General features: G+C 39.9%; 1 protein-coding gene across 1 annotated transcript in view; it reads left to right on the top strand.

Moving 5' to 3' along the window:
• The window catches only part of WDR49 (WD repeat domain 49), a 142,323-nt gene extending 122,777 nt beyond the window's left edge, over positions 1 to 19,546 (top strand). The window contains 1 exon segment of the mRNA XM_060098829.1: positions 19,416 to 19,546. Coding sequence (XP_059954812.1) covers positions 19,416 to 19,546 — 131 coding nt within the window.
• Positions 19,547 to 20,068: the final 522 nt, after the last annotated feature.

Raw genomic sequence — 20,068 nt, 5'->3', positions numbered from 1 at the left:
TTTTTTTTCTATCTGGTGCAATGAGAAGGAAGACCTGCCACTACTTATTAAATCCTATCCAGAAACAAAATTCCTGTTGAAATGTTTAAGCAGGCAAGTGACATGACCAGATTTGCATTCTAGAAAGCTTTCTGGAAACTGTGTAGTTGATGCATTATAATGGGACTAGACTGAAGGCAGTGTATGTATTAGAGTGGTGGGAACTTGTTGTATGACGCAGCTATCTTCTTTTGAATTTTCACTTTGCCTTCTACTAGTTGTTTTTATCTGGATAAATTAAATAAGCTACAAAGTCTCAGTTTTCTCATCTGTAAAACGGGGCTAATGGTACCTGCTTCTTGGAGTTGTGTGGGTTAATTTTAGCACAATGACTAGCACATAATAAGCACTCATAAATGGTAACTATTATTATTTTGAAGATAAGGGGACCCTAGAAAGGAAGTAACTATTAATTTGAGAAGTGTTACAGAGATAGAATTTAAAGGATTTTGTGCCCTAATGAGATGTTAAGACATGTATGACTATCAGGTTTCCAGCCCGGATAACTGTGTCAAAGATAGGCAATTACTGAGAGAGGAAATATAGGAGGAGAAGATGATTTAGAGTTAGTTTTCAGAATATGTTGAGTCGGAGGTACCTGTGGGACATCTACCAAGAAAAGCTAACACTTTTCCAAGAAACTGACTATAGTAGGGAGGAAAGAAAAAGAACGGTAACTGAAGAGCAAGTACAGTCAAGGCATGTTTTAGAATTAATTTTATTTTTCAGTTCATTTTTTCTTCCGATTTTAGATATAATATACACACATTATAGAACATTGGCTAGTAAGCAGCAAAGAGGATTCTAAAGAACACAGGAATAGAAGATCTAAAGAGAAGCCACTACTCCCAGGCCTGAGACAGACCAGGGAATAGGCCCACTTAAGCTAGGGTGGAGACCCAGACCTTGTGCAAGAGGGCTTATCGCTGTTTTGCCACCTGGCAAGTCGGCAGAGCTGCTGCAGATGGAACTTGCAGAAATCTGCTCTCAGGGGTGTCAGGGGAAGCCATCCACAGGGAGGTGCTGTGTCTCAGAACTCACTGCAAAGCCATCAAGGGGCTGCAGGGGGGCGCTGTTCACAGAGAGGAGTCACACTGGCGGCCCTCTGCTTGCCTCCTAGGGTATTACAGAAAGTCATTCATTGCATGCTGGCAGACAGGTGGCACTCTGCTGCAAAGTCTCCTGGGAGGGTGGCAAGGGAAGCTGTGGCTCTGGAAAAGCCATCCTTGCATCACAGGAGTCTGGAGCTGCAGAAGGCACTGGACGAGCTTGGTCCTGGGGAAGTCATGCTGTAGGAGTCTAGTGCTGGAGGAACTGCCCTGCAGGAGCCTGGTGAAGGGAGCACCCGCTTGGAGAGAAATCCATTTCTCCTCCAGTGTCCCTCTAGTGACAGAGCTCAACATTGTACCAGCTGTCAAAGGAGAACCATTTACAAGACTCTGGTCCATTATCACACAGCGAGCAGTGAAGAGTGGCTTTGGAGCTCAGGGGCAATGTACTGATCATTGGCATAGTACCATCTTCCCTGGCTATTCATGCTTTTTATCCCACTCCTGGTCCTTTACATTATTTTATAAGCTTCGAAATCACAGTCATTATTCCTACTCAGTTATAAGGGGTTAACGGTTATGGTTGTCTTTTGGAGAATTTCCATTTATAGAATGAATAAAACTTGGAAGACTCAAAGCAATGAAGGTATAGTAAGGGCAAAATTTCAAGCATCAACCTGGCTTCAAATCAAGACTCTACCACTTGCTAGCTATATGACCTTGAGCAGGTCAGTTAAACTCTCTATGCCTTAGTTTTTTCAACTAATAATGGGCATCGTATTAGTTACTGTCTTCATAATGTTTCTGTGAACATTAAGTGAAATAACCCATGTGAAGCCCTGAGCACAGAGCCTGTCACCTAATAAGAGTTTGATACATTTCTTTATTGATGGTATTTTATTATTATTATTCCACTAAATGGCTCTTTGTTATAGGAATTATTATTGCCCCTATTTACTATATAAAGAGTCTCTGGCATAGACTCTGTGGGATAGAAAAAAGAGTTTAAATAACATACCTAGTCTCGCGTAGCTAGTAAAAGGTGGACCCTAGTTGAGAAGTGTCCCTGTCTTACAGGTGTCCATGTTATTAGTATTTCTAGGTACAGCCTCCCTTGTTCAAATAACGTTGAAATCATAGTCCCTAGGCAACCTATTCTTATGCGGCTTTCTAAAACGAGCTATTTCACTATAATATTACCTATTTTTAACACTTTCATTTAAAATCGTTCATCTCCTTTTTCGTAGGAGGCTACTGAATTTAAAAATTGTTATTATAAATGAGCACTTAAAAAAAAATCTCAGTTACTAATACATGCCCTCCTCCACACTATCATTACAGAGTCTACCTTAAGTCTTTGCACTGCATTTTACACACATTCCTGAAATCTCCATAATTACAGTGTGCTGAAGGTTATTTGGCAATTGTATGATGAGAGGCATTTTGCCAGACTTACTTTCAACATTCTAAACTACCGCTTTGGAACTTGGGACAGTTTCAAACACTTCATAAACCCCAGGTGACTTTTCAGTTTTACCTACTGTGTTTTTAATGTCCTTTTGTATTTTCTTTCTTTCCCTTTCAAGTTGAAACATCTTTCACACTCTCTCTTTAGCTTCCAAGTTGTTCCCCGTGGGTTCTCAAACAGCTTGAAACTCCTTTTTGATATGCTTTATTCAAAAAACTGGAATCTACTTAGAAGTGGCTCTGGGTCAGGTTTTGCCAATAAATTCCCCAGAAGTCATCATATTGTACCTATAAAATCTTTAAAATTTCCAGCGTAGAGAAAATGCTGCATTAGTGATACCTCAGGTGAGTTGTTTTGTTGTTGTTGTTTGTCAAAGACAAAGTGTGCGGGACAATTAAAGAGATGATTTTATTCAAGCTATTGCAACAGGGAGAATAGTCATTAAAGAGGAGTATCTCAAAAAAAGGAGGGGGGCTTCAGCTATTATAGAGACAGGTCAGTGAATCCATGAGTCTTATTAGACTTGGGAGGAGGGTGAAGAGGGTCTTATCTCAGAATGAGAGAGAGAAGAGTGGTCCTTTGCTGTTATCTGTTTCTGGAACGCAAGAGGGTCGGGCCATTTCTTAACTGCCTCCACTTTCTAGTTGCACAGGGTAGAGGTCACTGTTGTCAGCCCCCTTACTTTTGTTCAAGATGAATGATTACCGCTCATTGTTGAACAGCCCAGAGGTGATCATGAATCTTCTGGGTGGGGCAGAACAGTGTCTGAGAAGTGTCTCTCAGGGATTCTTGTTGGCATTGCTTCTGTAGAACCCGTTGAACCAGATGTTAGGAGGGGGGGAAGGTCAGTTGTTTTGGTGTCCTGAAGGTCCTGAGAGCAAAGGACAGCTGCAAGGCAGCACGGAGTCTGGATAAAGATTTGGGCTGTCAGGTTTTAGTTCTCGGTTTTAGACAGACGTGAGAATTGAAAAAGTTTGGAGGATTGTGGTCAGATATTGAAGAAAAGTGGGAGGATTGAAAATTTGGTAAGAATTGATAATTTGTGCAAGATAACTGTCCCTGACCCAATTTGCAGGTAGGTACAAAAACTGGTGTTTCCAAGGAAGGGGAGCAAGTCAGTTAACACTCTACCAGATGAGGCGGAGTTTGCATATCCATGGTAACCAGCAATTTACAAAGAGGGGCAAAATAGTTCAAAAATGGTGAATTCAGCCAGAATCTACATACTCAGAAGGGTGTGCTAGAGACAATACTGGTTTTTCATTGATATACAAACTTACTCTCTATAATTCTTAAGCTACAGGTAAAAGGTATACACACAGGATTCTAGTAGAATCAACCTTATATATCTTTGCCTTAAAATACTATCTTAAATCTAGTACCAGTAAAGAAAAAGAATCAAATATTGTGGAAATCTTCTTACTTGAACAAATAATTAAATACAAGAAGAATGCATTTATAGATATATTCATTTTTAGTAGGAAATGAGAGATTTCTACACATGATCCATGCCAGGAAATCTTAGATAACTGAAGATCCAGGCTGAGCACAAAACTCAGAGATATCTTAGAAGTAAAAGAATCCTTCCTATTATTTTATATCTTTGTTTATATGATATCACCATAATTTGAGTCCTATAAAACAGGTCATTAACATGTGAAAAACATTTTTTTAAAAGATTCAACAGATGTTTCACATCATATGCCATCAGGGAAATGCAAAGTGAGAGAACAATGAGTTATCACTACACACGCGTTAGAATGGCCGAACTCCAGACCGCTCACACCACCAAATGCTGGTGAGGATGTGGGGCAACAGGAACTCTCATTTATTGCTGGTGGGAATGCAAAATTGTACAGACACTTTGGAAGGCAGTTTGTCTGTTTCTTACAAACTAAACATACTCTTAACATGCAATCCAGCAATCATGGTCTTTGGTATTTACCCAAAGGACCTGAAAACTTATTTTCATACAAAAGCCTGCACGCAGATCTTTATAGCAGCTTTATTCATAATTGCCAAAACTTGGAAGCAACGAAGATGTCCTTCAGCATGTGAATGGATAAATAAACTGTGGTACATCCAGACAATGGAATATTACTTAGCACTTTAAAAAAAGAGCTGTCAAGCCATGAAAAGACATGGAAGAATCTTAAATGAATATTATTAAGTGGAAGAAACTCATCTGAGAAGGTACACACTGTATGATTCCTACTCTATGAGATTCTAAAAAGGCGAAACTATGGAGACAATAAAAAAAGATAAGTGGTTGCCAGGGGAGGAGGAAAAGATGTGAATAGGGGGACCACAGAGGATTTTTTTAGGGCAGTGTAAATACTCGGTATGATATTATAATGAAGGATATTTGTCATTATCCTTTAAATATCCTTAAAATGTGCAACACCAAGAGTGAAACTTTAGGTAAACAATGCACTTTGGGTGATAATGATGTGTCAGTGGAGATTCACCCTTACTAAAAAATATACCATTCTGGTGACTGATGTTGATAACAGGGGAGGGTTTGCATGTGTGCGGGCAGGGGATATATGAGAAATACTTGTACCTTCCTTTCAATTTTGTTGTAAAAATAAAACGGCTCATAAAAAAAAAAGTCTTAAAAAAAAGGTTGAACAGGTCCCAAGCACAATCACTTAAGAGCCATATGAAGACCACTAAAGCATTTTGATAAATTCTCACTACTCTGCCAACAACCTGTTGCTTTGTTACCTGATTGTTACACAGTGATGGCTGAAATTAAATGACAGCCTGTCCATCCTGATCTAGTCTATATTTAGGAATTAGAACCTTGATGTCAAAATGTGGGCAGTGGATATAGCCTGGGCATCACCCAGGAGCATGTTAGAAATGCAGCATCACAGGCCTCAACTCAGATCTATGGAATCAGAATCTGCATTTTAACAAGACTTGTAGGTGATTTTTATGCACATTAATGTTTGAGAAGCACTTATCTAGAGGACTTAGAATAGGATGGAGAATGTGAATTGAAGAGAAAGTTTTCAGAATACTGTGTATTCATAAACTAACAACAGTTGGTCATTGCAGTGCTGTGTTTACATGGTCGCTAAGTACCTTATTGCCAGGGTGCCTTTGTGAGGTTTGCCACTGTTGTTCATCTGATATATAGTTAGTCTCCAATTAGGGGGCAAGGGAGGGATCAGATGATAAAGATTAACTTTGCTTTATGAAAATCACCGAATCATTTTATTTTAGTGAAAATGTTTGAATAGCTTCATGGCCACCACATCTTTCATTTCCATCACTTTTAAAACACCTTTTGGTTATCATTATAACAAGCCTTGTTGGGCAGCCAACTATAAAATGAAGTGATTAATGTATAATGTCATCTTTTCCCAAGTAGGAAATAGGGAACATAAATGGTTACCAATAACACTTGATGTTAATTTTTAAGAGCAGGGGTTGCGGTAAGTGGATGGATATATAGATAAATGACATGGAGGACCAGCCTTCTATTACCATAATAGAGTCCCTCGGGTCTCTGGAAGGCAGGAATTCCAAAGTGTGAGCAGTGATCCTGCCCCTTTCCAAGCCTGGAGGTATCTTCATTCATTTGCTCATTTATTCAACAAATACATTTTTGTGACCATCTTCTATGTAAATACCAGACACAATGCTGGGTGCTAAGGGTATATGGGGTATAAAGACAAACAAGGTCTTTGCTCTCATTGAATTTATCACCTAGGGTCATGATAGACAATAAATAAATAACTGAATAGAAGAAGATACGTTTGGATAGTGATATTGATAAAAGGTATGAGGAAAATAAAGCAAGACAATGTGATGGAACGTGACTAAGGTGGGGCATCAGTGAAGTTCTCTCTGATTGTTGGGCTGAATCCTGAAAGATAAGAGGAAGCAGTTCCACAAACAAATGGGGACAGAACATTCCAAGGATGGGAGCAGAAGTGTAAAGCTACTGAGGTGGGGACAAGGTTGGAATGTTCCAGGGACAGAAAAGTCAGTGTTGCCAGGGTAGAGTGTGAGGGATGCTCACAGGAAGCCCAAGATGTGGGTGGAAGAATTAGGGATCAGTTCCTGTGGGATGAGGTAGCCTGGGCAAGAAACTTGGGTTTATTTTAAGTGAGAAGGACGCCTTTAGAAGGTTTAAAGATGGGTCCATTTGGACACAGTGAGTCCAAATACACTGGCTGTTACTAACCCTTCTGAGTGAACTACTCACCAAGATTCTAAGTAAGTTGTTGGACCCATAAGGAAAGAAGTTTAAGGCTTGAGGTCCCACATAACACCTGTGTGGGAACTTGAAGGTGCTTTAAGATAAGCTGTATATTTGAATAAACATAAATTTTCTTTTCAAGGAGTATCCGACAGACTCCAGTCACAAACCGCAGGAACCTTGACAAACCAGTCTATTTGTCTCAATAAGAATGCTTCGCCCTTCACGATGATTCTGCATTAAACAATGCACTTTATGGCAAGTGTGTCAGTCAGGGTGCAGGGAAACAGAATGAGCAGGACCATGTATTGAAATTTATGACAAGGAATTGCCTTATGGGATTGTGAGGGCTGGTGGAGCAAGTGCAAAAGGAGAAGAGCTGCGCCAGGAAGGAAGATCATCGCAGACTGGGCACAGGCTAAAGCTGTTGTCCACAGGCAGTTAAAGGAAGAGGACTGAACTCCATGGGCACAGGCAGAAGTTTTGTCCAGTGTTGGCATTTCTTTTCTGTCTTAGGGAAGCTTCAGTCCTGCTTCTAAGGCCTTCCAACTGATTTAAGTCCGGCGCCCCCAAATTATCCAGGATAATCTCCTTACTTAAAATCCATTGATTAGGGACTTTAACTATATAGGCAAAATTTCTCCAGAGCAACACTTAGATTAGTGTTTGATTGAATAACTGGGAAGAGCCTTGCCAAGTTCATCAAGAAAACAAGTCATCGGGCTTCCCTGGTGGCGCAGTGGTTGTGAGTCCGCCTGCCGATGCAGGGGACACGGGTTCGTGCCCCGGCCCCAGAGGATCCCACATGCCGCGGAGCAGCTGGGCCCGTGAGCCATGGCCGCTGAGCCTGCGCGTCCGGAGCCTGTGCTCCGCAACGGGAGAGGCCACAGCAGTGAGAGGCCCGCGTACTGAAAAAAAAAAAAAAAAAAAAAAAAGAAAACAAGTCATCACAGCAAGGTTAAAGACATTCTTTTATCATCTTAAACAGGTTCAATAAATGGTTAATGGTTTCTTACATGGTTCATAATCCATGGCAGACTCACTTATATGCAAACATTATGCCATTAACCCAGCAGATGCTGTTACTCTGAATAGTGAGAGGAATTGATGACCATTATTCATTTAGAAGGTGTTAGGTTAATGACATGGCTTTCGCCACATAAAGGAGATTGCTAGTGAAGCTAATGTAGGTTAAGTTTTATAAGCCTTATCTGCAAAGTCCCTTGTGAGTATTAGGAGTTCCTGGGAGTTTTAGGGTGTTCTGGGTGAAGAGAGGAAGCCAGGTTGCAAGTAGGAATCATTTCCAAGTAAGCATTTCAGGTGCCTTTCCTAAAAGAGATCTGAGAAGAAAAGGATTCAGCTCTACAAAACTCTAGTAATTTGTTGAGATTTATTTTCTCATTCTAAGTACATAACCACTTTTATGAATAATTTTGTATTTGTAATTTTATGTTCATTTTCTTAAAGAAAGCTCCCCAAATTGTAAGCTTCAGGCCCAGGAAACAGGTATCTACCCTTGCATATGAATTGCATATGAATTTTTTAACTCAGAAAAATAAATTATCCCAGAAAGATGATCCCTGTCAAAGAACTTGCAAAGGCCTATTGGTTAGTTATTGGTTTAACTGTCCTGAAACCCACTCAATTACAATGAAAATTCCTTGTCTAGTTGAGAGACAAATCTCAGTAAAGCAGGTAGGGTTTATTTCAGAAGCAACCTTTTGGCTTTCACAGTGGACCTCAGGAGAACTCTGAGGCATTCAGAATGCCTTGTGATTCTGACGTGCTTACCTTCAGACAACAGAGGACAGAATCAACTGCTGATGTGCAGAAATCCACACTATCTTGTACTGCTGGTATTAGGCCAGTGGAAAGGGTTTTCATTTGTAACTTTGCTTATGAGGTAGGTCCAGCTTGCATTTTTGTCTTAATAAAAAACAGAATATGCTGTTTTTCATATACTTTCTTATATGAAAAACAGCATGTATTCACACTGATCAAATATTAGAACATGTAAAAAATTATTCAGTGAGAAGTCTACCTCCCTTCCATGATGCTGATCTGTCCAGTTCCCACTATCACCTATTTCTGGCAACCACTACTGCGAGTGTCTGTGTATCCTTTGAGGGTTTCTTCATGCATCTATGATTTTAGATTTTTTTTTTTTTTTTTTTTTTTTTTTTTTTTTGCGGTACGCGGGCGTCTCACTGTTGTGGCCTCTCCTATTGCGGAGCACAGGCTCTGGAAGAGCAGGCTCAGTGGCCATGGCTCACGGGCCCAGCTGCTCCACGGCATGTGGGATCTTCCCGGACCGGGGCACGAACCCGTGTCCCCTGCATCGGCAGGCGGACTCTTAACCACTGCGCCACCAGGGAAGCCCTGATTTTAGAAGATTTTGATCTCTGCTTTCTTTTGATTTTGGTTTGCCTGGTATACTTTTCCCATCCTTTTATTTCAAATTTTCGGAATCATTTTATTTTAGATGTGAATCGGGTTTTTGCCTTTGATCCAACTAAAAAATCCATTTTTAAAAAATCATGAAATTGAGCACATTTAAATTTGTTGTTTATTAGATAGTTTGGTTTTGTATATCTCATACTCTTTTCTGCTATTTACTGTTTATATATTTTTTGAAGTTTTCACTGGACCTGTAATCTTTTTCTTCGTTTTTATTTGAGGTGGGGGGTGGGTGGGTGTTATATGTTTGTTCTGGTAGTACCTTTATACTTATACATTCATATAATTATAATTGTCACCCTTTAGTTTTCTAGAGCAGTAACAATTAAATCCATGCTGACTGATGATAAATGAACATGTTTCTTCATTCCCCTCCCCCTCTTCCACCACACAATTTTGTTCAATAATATGATTTTTCTTTCTGCTTTTGTTTTGTTAAATTTGCTTATACGGTACTTGACTTGTTGGTTTAAGTCTTTTGTCTCTCAGCTGTTACTGATCTATCATGAATGAAACTTCTTTCTTACTTTCCCAATTTTTGTCAACTGTATCATTTTTACGTTGTCAGGCATGTGGCATTTGCCTTCTAATTTATCATCCTAAACTTTATGTTGTTTTAATCTCACTTCTATGTTAAAATATATTTGGTGCTCACCACCAAATCTTTTTCTCAGTCATTTCTCAGTTTATGTTGTAGTAATTCCCTCAAAAAGGACTCTTGGGAACAATAGTCCATGAACTCCCTGCATTTTGAAACTATTGGAAGTTTTCAGATTTGATGTGTAGTTTGGATGTTTATAGTATTCGTACCTCACATGTTCTTTCCTTACTTATCTTGTGGGAGTTGCTCTCTTTACTGTCTACTGGTATTGATCATTGCTATGAAGATATCAAATGCAATACATATATTTCTCTTCTTTTGAGTGACTTGATCATTTTACTTGGCTGCCAAATGATTCTGCCTTTATCTTTAAAGTCTAGTAACTTTAGTAGGATATGCCTTGTTTTTGACTTTTCTATTATTCCTGGCACAAGTTATGTCCTTTTTTTTCCCCCAGAGCAAGAAAAGTTAGGTCTTTTATTTAAAAGACCTAACTTTTTGCCTCCAACTCCTTCTTTCCACTAGAGATATCACCAAACTCCATCTTTGCCACAATTTTTAAAAATTGTCTCAGGCCAGTAACAAAGATTGGCTATCTCTAAGCTATACAAGAATAAATTATACCAAGAAATACCAAATTTACCAAGAAATAAAAGGGTCAGGATTTTGGAAAAGTGAAGACACATTAATAAAACTGTGATTGTGTTTGGAACTGAGTTACCAAAAATGCAGAAGCAAGGCTGAAGCTCCTGCAGCTTCACTGGTCATTTAAAAGTTCCAAAATATATGCTATGGGCTGAACTGTGTTTCCCCAAATTCCTAACCCCACAGCATCATATAATGTGACTCTATTTGCAGATAGGTCCATTAAAGAGGTAATTAACAGTATGTCCTTTTTATATATGTCAGGTTGTCTCTTATTTGAGGAAAGTTTTATTACATAACACTTAAAAATTTTTCTGCTTAATTTTTCTTTCTTGAGGACTCAGCCCATTTATGTATTTGTTGGGTCTTTTTTTCCCTAATATCTATCATTTCCCTCTAATTTGTTCTGTTTTTAATTTTCATCTTATTTGTTTTTCTCACTCATACACTCTACGCTTCCCATTGTGTTACCATGCAGTCTATTCTCACTTGTGATATTTTTTTCCCGAGTTCTGCCAGCTGACATTTCATCACTTCCCATTGTGTCTTCATCTCATCCCTGAGATGAAGGGACATTTTTGCTCTGTGATCTTCTTTCATAGAGACAGGAGCGTTTTCCAGTTTTAAATTTTAATTTGTGGCAAAATGCTTGGTAACAATATTTGTCCAATGGCAACATGTTCCTGGTGGCAATCTATGTATTGATTAGTTTTGCTGCTCTTTTTAAAATTCATTTTGTTTAGTTTTTAATTTTGCTTGTAATACATTTATGTCCATGCTATGCCAGTTTTTAAAATTTACCCTTTTAATCAATTACCTTTAATGAGTTTGGTTTTCTTAGACTTGACATTTGTAGCAGGTCCCTGGGTGAGAGAGCCTGGGACATGGGATCAGTGTGGCCTTCAAGTTTTACAACCTACAGAGGCGGACTGCTTTTAGCAGAAGATGGCTCGTGGGTGTGATTCTTTATATAGTCCTGCCTCATATGTTTCGCTGAACCAAATGAGGTTGGGGAGAGCTTTTGCTACCAGCCTTCTTCACCCCGTGTAGCATCCATAGATATAAATGAAAGTTACAGCATTTGGACCGCAGGGTGAGCCCCTCATCTTTAGTGAGCGTCTCTGTGCCAGCACTTTGTGAAATGCTGCAGCTGCTGCTGGCCTTCTTATACTCTCCATGCGGATTGATTTATCTTGTGTAACTTCTGCCCAATCTCAGCTGTTTGGCTACCCTTCTTCATGTTCTGTAGGCTGCAGGTTACATCTACCTTTGGGTTTTGCTGAACGTGGAATTTATTCGTGGAGTTACTTGCTCCAATCTCATTCTACTTTCCTCTCCTTTAGGTTAAATTGTACTGAATTACTCAGTTACCTGAAGAGTAGCTCTGTTTCTCCATACTTGTATTTACTTTGTTCCTTCTAGTTGACATTTCCTTTCCCCCTTGCAAACCCTTCCTCATCTCCACAGTCTTCAAGATCAATGAAAATCCTCTCTGGGCTTCAAGATCTATCTCAAATAGCATCTGATTCTTAAAGCTTTTTCTCTGATCTCTGTGTATTGTTATAAGCTCTTTATATGTTTAACCACATAATTTACATTGTTCATGTTCTCTTAGAATGCTATCATATTATAGATGACATTTTGGTTATTTGGCTACTGCTCCCACTTTCTACCAGTTGGAAGGAAGCCTGTGACTTAGTCATATTTGTGCCCCATTATGCCTGAGCACAGTACATAATATATTTTCAATAAACATTTGTTGAAATGACAAAATTTAGCAAAAGGCCAAAATTATTTTTTTGAATGCATAACACAGTTTCCTTCCACTTCTCACTGATGCACATATAACCATTCATGGGGATAATTTGGCTCTTTTTCTTCTGAAGCCACAGATCCCTGCAGGTCAAACTCTCTTATAAGGATGTGATTGCAGATGTACTTGTTTAGTCATGCAGACAGTCAAACTGTGTTTTGATGCTTTTAATTGTCTTATTTCAATACAGAATAATTTGTTCTTTGCTTATTATGAGTCCTTGATAGCTGTTAAGTAGATTAAAAAACAAAAATGGAAAACACAAGCTTCTTTTTTTTTCTTTTTGCTTTTTTTTTATTTTGCAAATTTAATCAGTTATACATATACATATGTTCCCATATCCCCTCCCTTTTGCGTCTCCCTCCCACCCTCCCTATCCCACCCCTCCAGGCGGTCACAAAGAACCGAGCTGATCTCCCTGTGCTATGCGGCTGCTTCCCACTAGCTATCTACCTTACGTTTGGTAGTGTATATATGTCCATGCCACTCTTTCACTTTGTCACAGCTTACCCTTCCCCCTCCCCATATCCTCAAGTCCATGCTCTAGTAGGTCTGTGTCTTTATTCCTGTCTTACCCCTATGTTCTTGATGACATTTTTTTTTCTTAAATTCCATATATATGTGTCAGCATACAGTATTTGTCTTTCTCTTTCTGACTTACTTCACTCTGTATGACAGACTCTAGGTCCATCCACCTCATTACAAATAGCTCAATTTCATTTCTTTTTATGGCTGAGTAATATTCCATTGTATATATGTGCCACATCTTCTTTACCCATTCATCCGATGATGGACACTTAGGTTGTTTCCAGCTCCGGGCTATTGTAAATAGGGCTGCTATGAACATTTTGGTACATGTCTCTTTTTGAATTATGGTTTTCTCAGGGTATATGCCCAGTAGTGTGATTGCTGGGTCATATGGTAGTTCTATTTGTAGTTTTTTAAGGAACCTCCATACCGTTCTCCATAGTGGCTGTACCAATTCACATTCCCACCAGCAGTGCAAGAGTGTTCCTTTTTTTCCACACCCTCTCCAGCATTTATTGTTTCTAGATTTTTTGATGATGGCCATTCTGACTGGTGTGAGATGATATCTCATTGTAGTTTTGATTTGCATTTCTCTGATGAGTAAAGATGTTGAGCATCCTTTCATGTGTTTGTTGGCTGTCTGTATATCTTCTGTGGAGAAATGTCTATTTAGGTCTTCTGCCCATTTTTGGATTGGGTTGTTTGTTTTTTTGCTATTGAGCTGCATGAGCTGCTTATAAATTTTGGAGATTAATCCTTTCTCAGTTGCTTCATTTGCAAATAGTTTCTCCCATTCTGAGGGTTGTCTTTTGGTCTTGTTTATGGTTTCCTTTGCTGTGCAAAAGCTTTGAAGTTTCATTAGGTCCCATGTGTTTATTTTTGTCTTTATTTCCATTTCTCTAGGAGGTGGGTCAAAAAGGATCTTGCTGTGATTTATGTCATAGAGTCTTCTGCCTATGTTTTCCTCTAGGAGTTTGATAGTGTCTGGCCTTACATTTAGGTCTTTAATCCATTTTGAGCTAATTTTTGTGTATGGTGTTAGGGAGTGATCTAATCTCATACTTTTACATGTCCCTGTCCAGTTTTCCCAGCACCACTTATTGAAGAGACTGTCCTTTCTCCACTGTACATTCCTGCCTCCTTTATCAAAGATAAGGTGACCATATGTCCGTGGGTTTATCTCTGGGCTTTCTATCCTGTTCCATTGATCTATCTTTCTGTTTTTGTGCCAGTACCATACTGTCTTGATTACTGTAGCTTTGTAGTATAGTCTGAAGTCAGGGAGCCTGATTCCTCCAGCTCCATTTTTCGTTCTCAAGATTGCTTTGGCTATTCGGGGTCTTTTGTGTTTCCATACAAATTGTGAAATTTTTTGTTCTAGTTCTGTGAAAAATGCCATTGGTAGTTTGATAGGGATTGCATTGAATCTGTAGATTGCTTTGGGTAGTAGAGTCATTTTCACAATGTTGATTCTTCCAATCCAAGAACATGGTACATCTCTCCATCTATTTGTATCATCTTTAATTTCTTTCATCAGTGTCTTATAATTTTCTGCATACAGGTCTTTTGTCTCCTTAGGTAGGTTTATTCCTAGATATTTTATTCTTTTTGTTGCAATGGTAAATGGGAGTGTTTCCTTGATTTCACTTTCAGATTTTTCATCATTAGTATATAGGAATGCCAGAGATTTCTGTGCATTAATTTTGTATCCTGCAACTTTACCAAATTCATTGATTAGCTCTAGTAGTTTTCTGGTAGCATCTTTAGGATTCTCTATGTATAGTATCATGTCATCTGCAAACAGTGACAGCTTTACTTCTTCTTTTCCCATTTGGATTCCTTTTATTTCCTTTTCTTCTCTGATTGCTGTGGCTAAAACTTCCAAAACTAGCTTGAATAAGAGTGGTGAGAGTGGGCAACCTTGTCTTGTTCCTGATCTTAGTGGAAATGGTTTCAGTTTTTCACCATTGAGGATGATGCTGGCTGTGGGTTTGTCATATATGGCCTTTATTATGTTGAGGAAAGTTCCCTCTATGCCTACTTTCTGCAGGGTTTTTATCATAAATGGGTGTTGAATTTTGTCAAAAGCTTTCTCTGCATCTATTGAGATGATCATATGGTTTTTCTCCTTCAGTTTGTTAATATGGTGTATCACGTTGATTGATTTGCGTATATTAAAGAATCCTTGCATTCCTGGAATAATCCCCACTTGATCATGGTGTATGATCCTTTTAATGTGCTGTTGGATTCTGTTTGCTAGTATTTTGTTGAGGATTTTTGCATCTATGTTCATCAGTGATATTGGCCTGTTGTTTTCTTTCTTTGTGACATCCTTGTCTGGTTTTGGTATGAAGGTGATGGTGGCCTCGTAGAATGAGTTTGGGAGTGTTCCTCCCTCTGCTATATTTTGGAAGAGTTTCAGAAGGATAGGTGTTAGCTCTTCTCTAAATGCTTGATAGAATTCGCCTGTGAAGCCATCTGGTCCTGGGCTTTTGTTTGTCGGAAGATTTTTGATCACAGTTTCAATTTCAGTGCTTGTGATTGGTCTGTTCATATTTTCTATTTCTTCCTGATTCAGTCTTGGCAGGTTGTGCATTTCTAAGAATTTGTCCATTTCTTCCAGGTTGTCCATTTTATTGGCATAGAGTTTCTTTTAGTAATCTCTCATGATCTTTTGTATTTCTGCAGTGTCAGTTGTTACTTCTCCTTTTTCATTTCTAATTCTATTGATTTGAGTCTTCTCCCTTTTTTTCTTGATGAGTCTGGCTAATGGTTTATCAATTTTGTTTATCTTCTCAAAGAACCAGCTTTTAGTTTCATTGATCTTTGCTATCGTTTCCTTCATTTCTTTTTCATTTATTTCTGATCTGATTTTTATGATTTCTTTCCTTCTGCTAACTTTGGGATGTTTTTGTTCTTCTTTCTCTAATTGCTTTAGGTGCAAGGTTAGGTTGTTTATTCGAGATGTTTCCTGTTTCTTAAGGTGGGATTGTATTGCCATAAACTTCCCTCTTAGAACTGCTTTTGCTGCATCCCATAGGTTTTGGGTCGTCATGTCTCCATTGTCATTTGTTTCTAGGTATTTTTTAATTTCCTCTTTGATTTCTTCAGTGATCACTTCATTATTAAGTAGTGTATTGTTTAGCCTCCATGTGTTTGTATGTTTTACAGCTCTTTTCCTGTAATTGATATCTAGTCTCATAGCATTGTGGTCGGAAAAGATATTTGATACAATTTCAATTTTCTTAAATTTACCAAGGCTTGATTTGTGACCCAAGATATGATCTATCCTGGAGAATGTTCCATGAGCACTTGAGAAAAATGTGTATTCTGTTGTTTTTGGATGGAATGTCCTATAAATATCAATTAACTCCATCTTGTTTAATGTATCATTTAAAGCGTGTGTTTCCTTATTTATTTTCATTTTGGATGACCTGTCCATTGGTGAAAGTGGGGTGTTAAAGTCCCCTACTATGATTGTGTTACTGTCGATTTCTCCTTTTATGGCTGTTAATATTTCCCTTATGTTTTGAGGTGCTCCTACGTTTGGTGCATAAATATTTACAATTGTTATATCTTCTTCTTGGATCGATCCCTTGATCATTATGTAGTGTCCTTCTTTGTCTCTTCTAGTAGTCTTTATTTTAAAGTCTATTTTGTCTGATATGAGAATTGCTACTCCAGCTTTCTTTTGGTTTCCATTTGCATGGAATATCTTTTTCCATCCCCTTACTTTCAGTCTGTATGTGTCTCTAGGTCTGAAGTGGGTCTCTTGTAGACAGCATATATATGGGTCTTGTTTTTGTATCCATTCAGCCAGTCTGTGTCTTTTGGTGGGAGCATTTAGTCCATTTACATTTAAGGTAATTATTGATATGTATGTTCCTATTCCCATTTTCTTAATTGTTTTGGGTTCGTTATTGTAGTTCTTTTCCTTCTGTTGTGTTTCTTGCCTAGAGAAGTTCCTTTAGCATTTGTTGTAAAGCTGGTTTGGTGGTGCTGAACTCTCTCAGCTTTTGCTTGTCTGTAAACGTTTTAATTTCTCCATCAAATCTGAATGAGATCCTTGCTGGGTAATCTTGGTTGAAGGTTTTTCTCCTTCATCACTTTAATTATGTCCTGCCACTCCCTTCTGGCTTGTAGAGTTTCTGCTGAGAGATCAGCTGTTATCCTGATGGGGATTCCCTTGTGTGTTATTTGTTGTTTTTGCCTTGCTGCTTTTAATATGATTTCTTTGTGTTTAATTTTTGACAGTTTGATTAATATGTGTCTTGGCGTATTTCTCCTTGGATTTATTCTGTATGGGACTCTCTGTGCCTCCTGGACTTGATTAACTATTTCCTTTCCCATATTGGGGAAGTTTTCAACTATAATCTCTTCAAATATTTTCTCAGTCCCTTTCTTTTTCTCTTCTTCTTCTGGAACCCCTATAATTCGAATGTTGGTGCGTTTAATGTTGTCCCAGAGGTCTCTGAGACTGTCCTCTGTTCTTTTCATTCTTTTTTCTTTATTTTGCTGTGCAGCAGTTATTTCCACTATTTTATCTTCCACCTCACTTATCCGTTCTTCTGCCTCAGTTATTCTGCAATTGATCCCATCTAGAGTATTGTTTATTTCATTTATTGTGTTTTTAATCGATGCTTGATTCATCTTTAGTTCTTCTAGGTCCTTGTTAACTGTTTCTTGCATTTTGTCTATTCTATTTCCAAGATTTTGGATCATCTTTACCATCATTTTTCTGAATTCTTTTTCAGGTAGAATGCCTATTACCTCTTCATTTGTTAGGTCTGGTGGGTTTTTATCTTGCTCCTTCTCCTGCTGTGTGTTTTTCTGTCTTCTCATTTTGCTTATGTTACTGTGTTTGGGGTCTCCTTTTTGCAGGCTGCAGGTTCGTAGTTCCCATTGTTTTTGGTGTCTGTCCCCAGTGGCTAAGGTTGGTTTAGTGGGTTGTGTAGGCTTCTTGGTGGAGGGGACTACTGCCTGTGTTCTGGTGGATGAGGCTGGATCTTGACTTTCTGGTGGGCAGGTACACGTCTGGTGGTGTGTTTTGGGGTGTCTGCGGACTTTTTATGATTTTAGGCCACCTCTCTGCTAATGGGTGGCGTTGTGTTCCTGTCTTGCTAGTTGTTTGGCATAGGGTGTCCAGCACTGTAGCTTGCTGGTCGTTGAGTGAAGCTGGGTGCTGATGTTGAGATGGAGATCTCTGGAAGATTTTCGCCGTTTGATATTGTGTGGAGTTGGGAGGTCTCTTGTGGACCAGTGTCCTGAAGTTGGCTCTCCCACCTCAGAGGCACAGCACTGACTCCTGGCTTCTCAATTTGGGATGATTTGTTGTCTATTCATGTATTCCACAGATGCAGGGTACATCAAGTTGATTGTGGAGCTTTAATCCGCTGCTTCTGAGGCTGCTGGGAGAGGTTTCCCTTTCTCTTCTTTGTTCTCACAGCTCCTGGGTCTCAGCTTTGGATTTGGCCCCGCCTCTGCGTGTAGGTCGCCGGAGGGCGTCTGTTCTTCGCTCAGACAGGACAGGGTTAAAGGAGCAGCCTCTTCGGGGACTCTGGCTCACTCAGGCTGGGCGGGAGGGAGGGGCACGGAGGGCGGGGCGAGCCTGCAGCGGCAGAGGTCGGCGTGACGTTGCACCAGCCCGAGGCGCGCCATGCGTTCTCCCAGGGAAGCCGCCCCTGGATCCCGGGACCCCGGCAGTGGCAGGCTGCACAGGCTCCCGGAAGGGCGGTGTGGACTGTGACCTGCGCTCGCACACAGGCTTCTTGGCGGCGGCAGCAGCAGCCCCAGTGTCCCACGCCCGTCTCTGGGCTCCGCGCTTTCAGCCGCGACTCGCGCCCGTCTCTGGAGCTCCTTTACGCGGCGCTCTTAATCCCCTCTCCTCGCGCACCAGGAAACCAAGAGGGAAGAAAAAGTCTCCTGCCTCTTCGGCAGCTCCAGAGTTTTCCCGGACTCCCTCCCGGCTAGCTGTGGCACATTAGCCCCCTTCAGGCTGAGTTCTCGCCGCCAGCCCCAGTCCTCTCCCTGCGCTCTAACCGAAGCCCGAGCCTCAGCTCCAGCGCCGCCCGCCCCGGCGGGGGAGCAGACAAGCCTCTCGGGCTGGTGAGTGCCGCTCGGCACCGCTCCTCTGTGTGGGAATCTCTCCGCTTTGCCTTACCCAGGTATGTGGGGAGTTTCTTGCCTTTTGGGAGGTCTGGGGTCTTCTGCCAGCGTTCAGTAGGTGTTCTGTAGGAGTTGTTCCACGTGTAGCTGTATTTCTGGTGTATCCGTGGGGAGGAAGGTGATCTCCGCATCTTACTCTTCCGCCATCTTACCCGGAAGTAAACACAAGCTTCTTTAGACTTCTCCTGTTACATGGTAGATCTCTATCATGTTATAAATACATTAATAGGACAAACTCTGTTAGAATTTAACTTTTAAATTTAAATTGAACTAAAAGGAATAGTAGAAGCTTAAGAGGAAATTTTCCCAGAGCACTCTTGGTTTTAAGAACATCCACATTTTGAGAAGTGAAATTTGAAAATTTCTCCCCACTATTTCATTTAATTGGATCTTTTGCCAAGTATAATTTATATGTCATTTTCTTCATCATTTTGTAGCATTGAAAGCAGTATTTGATGAGAAGAGCCTATTCCCCAAAGAAATTCTGGATCGTGACCGAAGAGCCAGGCAATTATGTCAAGACACAAGTAGTGATGTAAAGATAAAAAGGAATAAGAAGCCATTATAATTGAAAGAAAAATAAATATTTCATGGTCACATAAAGTATGTATATAAAATGCAAAAAAAATGGAATCAAAAATATTGCTCCTTTTATTTTATATTTGAACTTCAGGCAGCTTCTTCTTCTTTTTTTTTTTTTTTTTTTTTTTTCGGTACGCGGGCCTCTCACTGCTGTGACCTCTCCCATCGCGGAGCACAGGCTCCGGATGTGCAGGCTCAGCGGCCATGGCTCACGGACCCAGCCACTCTGCAGCATGTGGGATCCTCCCGGACAGGGGCACGAACCCGCGTCCCCTGCATCGGCCGGCGGACTCCCAACCACTGCGCCACCAGGGAAGCCCCAGGAAGCTTCATTTTGAAACAATGTTTTAGTGCTGCTTTTATCCATCACCTTTCACTTTCTCTGCATTTTAAATAGAAAAATATGACTAAAGAGGGGGGCAATAGCAATTGGTATTATCTATTCTCAAGTGTTTTTATATAAAAATGTACAACTCCAGAACAAAATGTTCTGACCAGTCACACTTCT

Source organism: Mesoplodon densirostris, chromosome 5, assembly GCF_025265405.1.
Source record: "Mesoplodon densirostris isolate mMesDen1 chromosome 5, mMesDen1 primary haplotype, whole genome shotgun sequence".
Lineage (NCBI taxonomy): Eukaryota > Metazoa > Chordata > Mammalia > Artiodactyla > Ziphiidae > Mesoplodon > Mesoplodon densirostris.
This window is presented reverse-complemented; position numbering and strand designations above follow the sequence as displayed.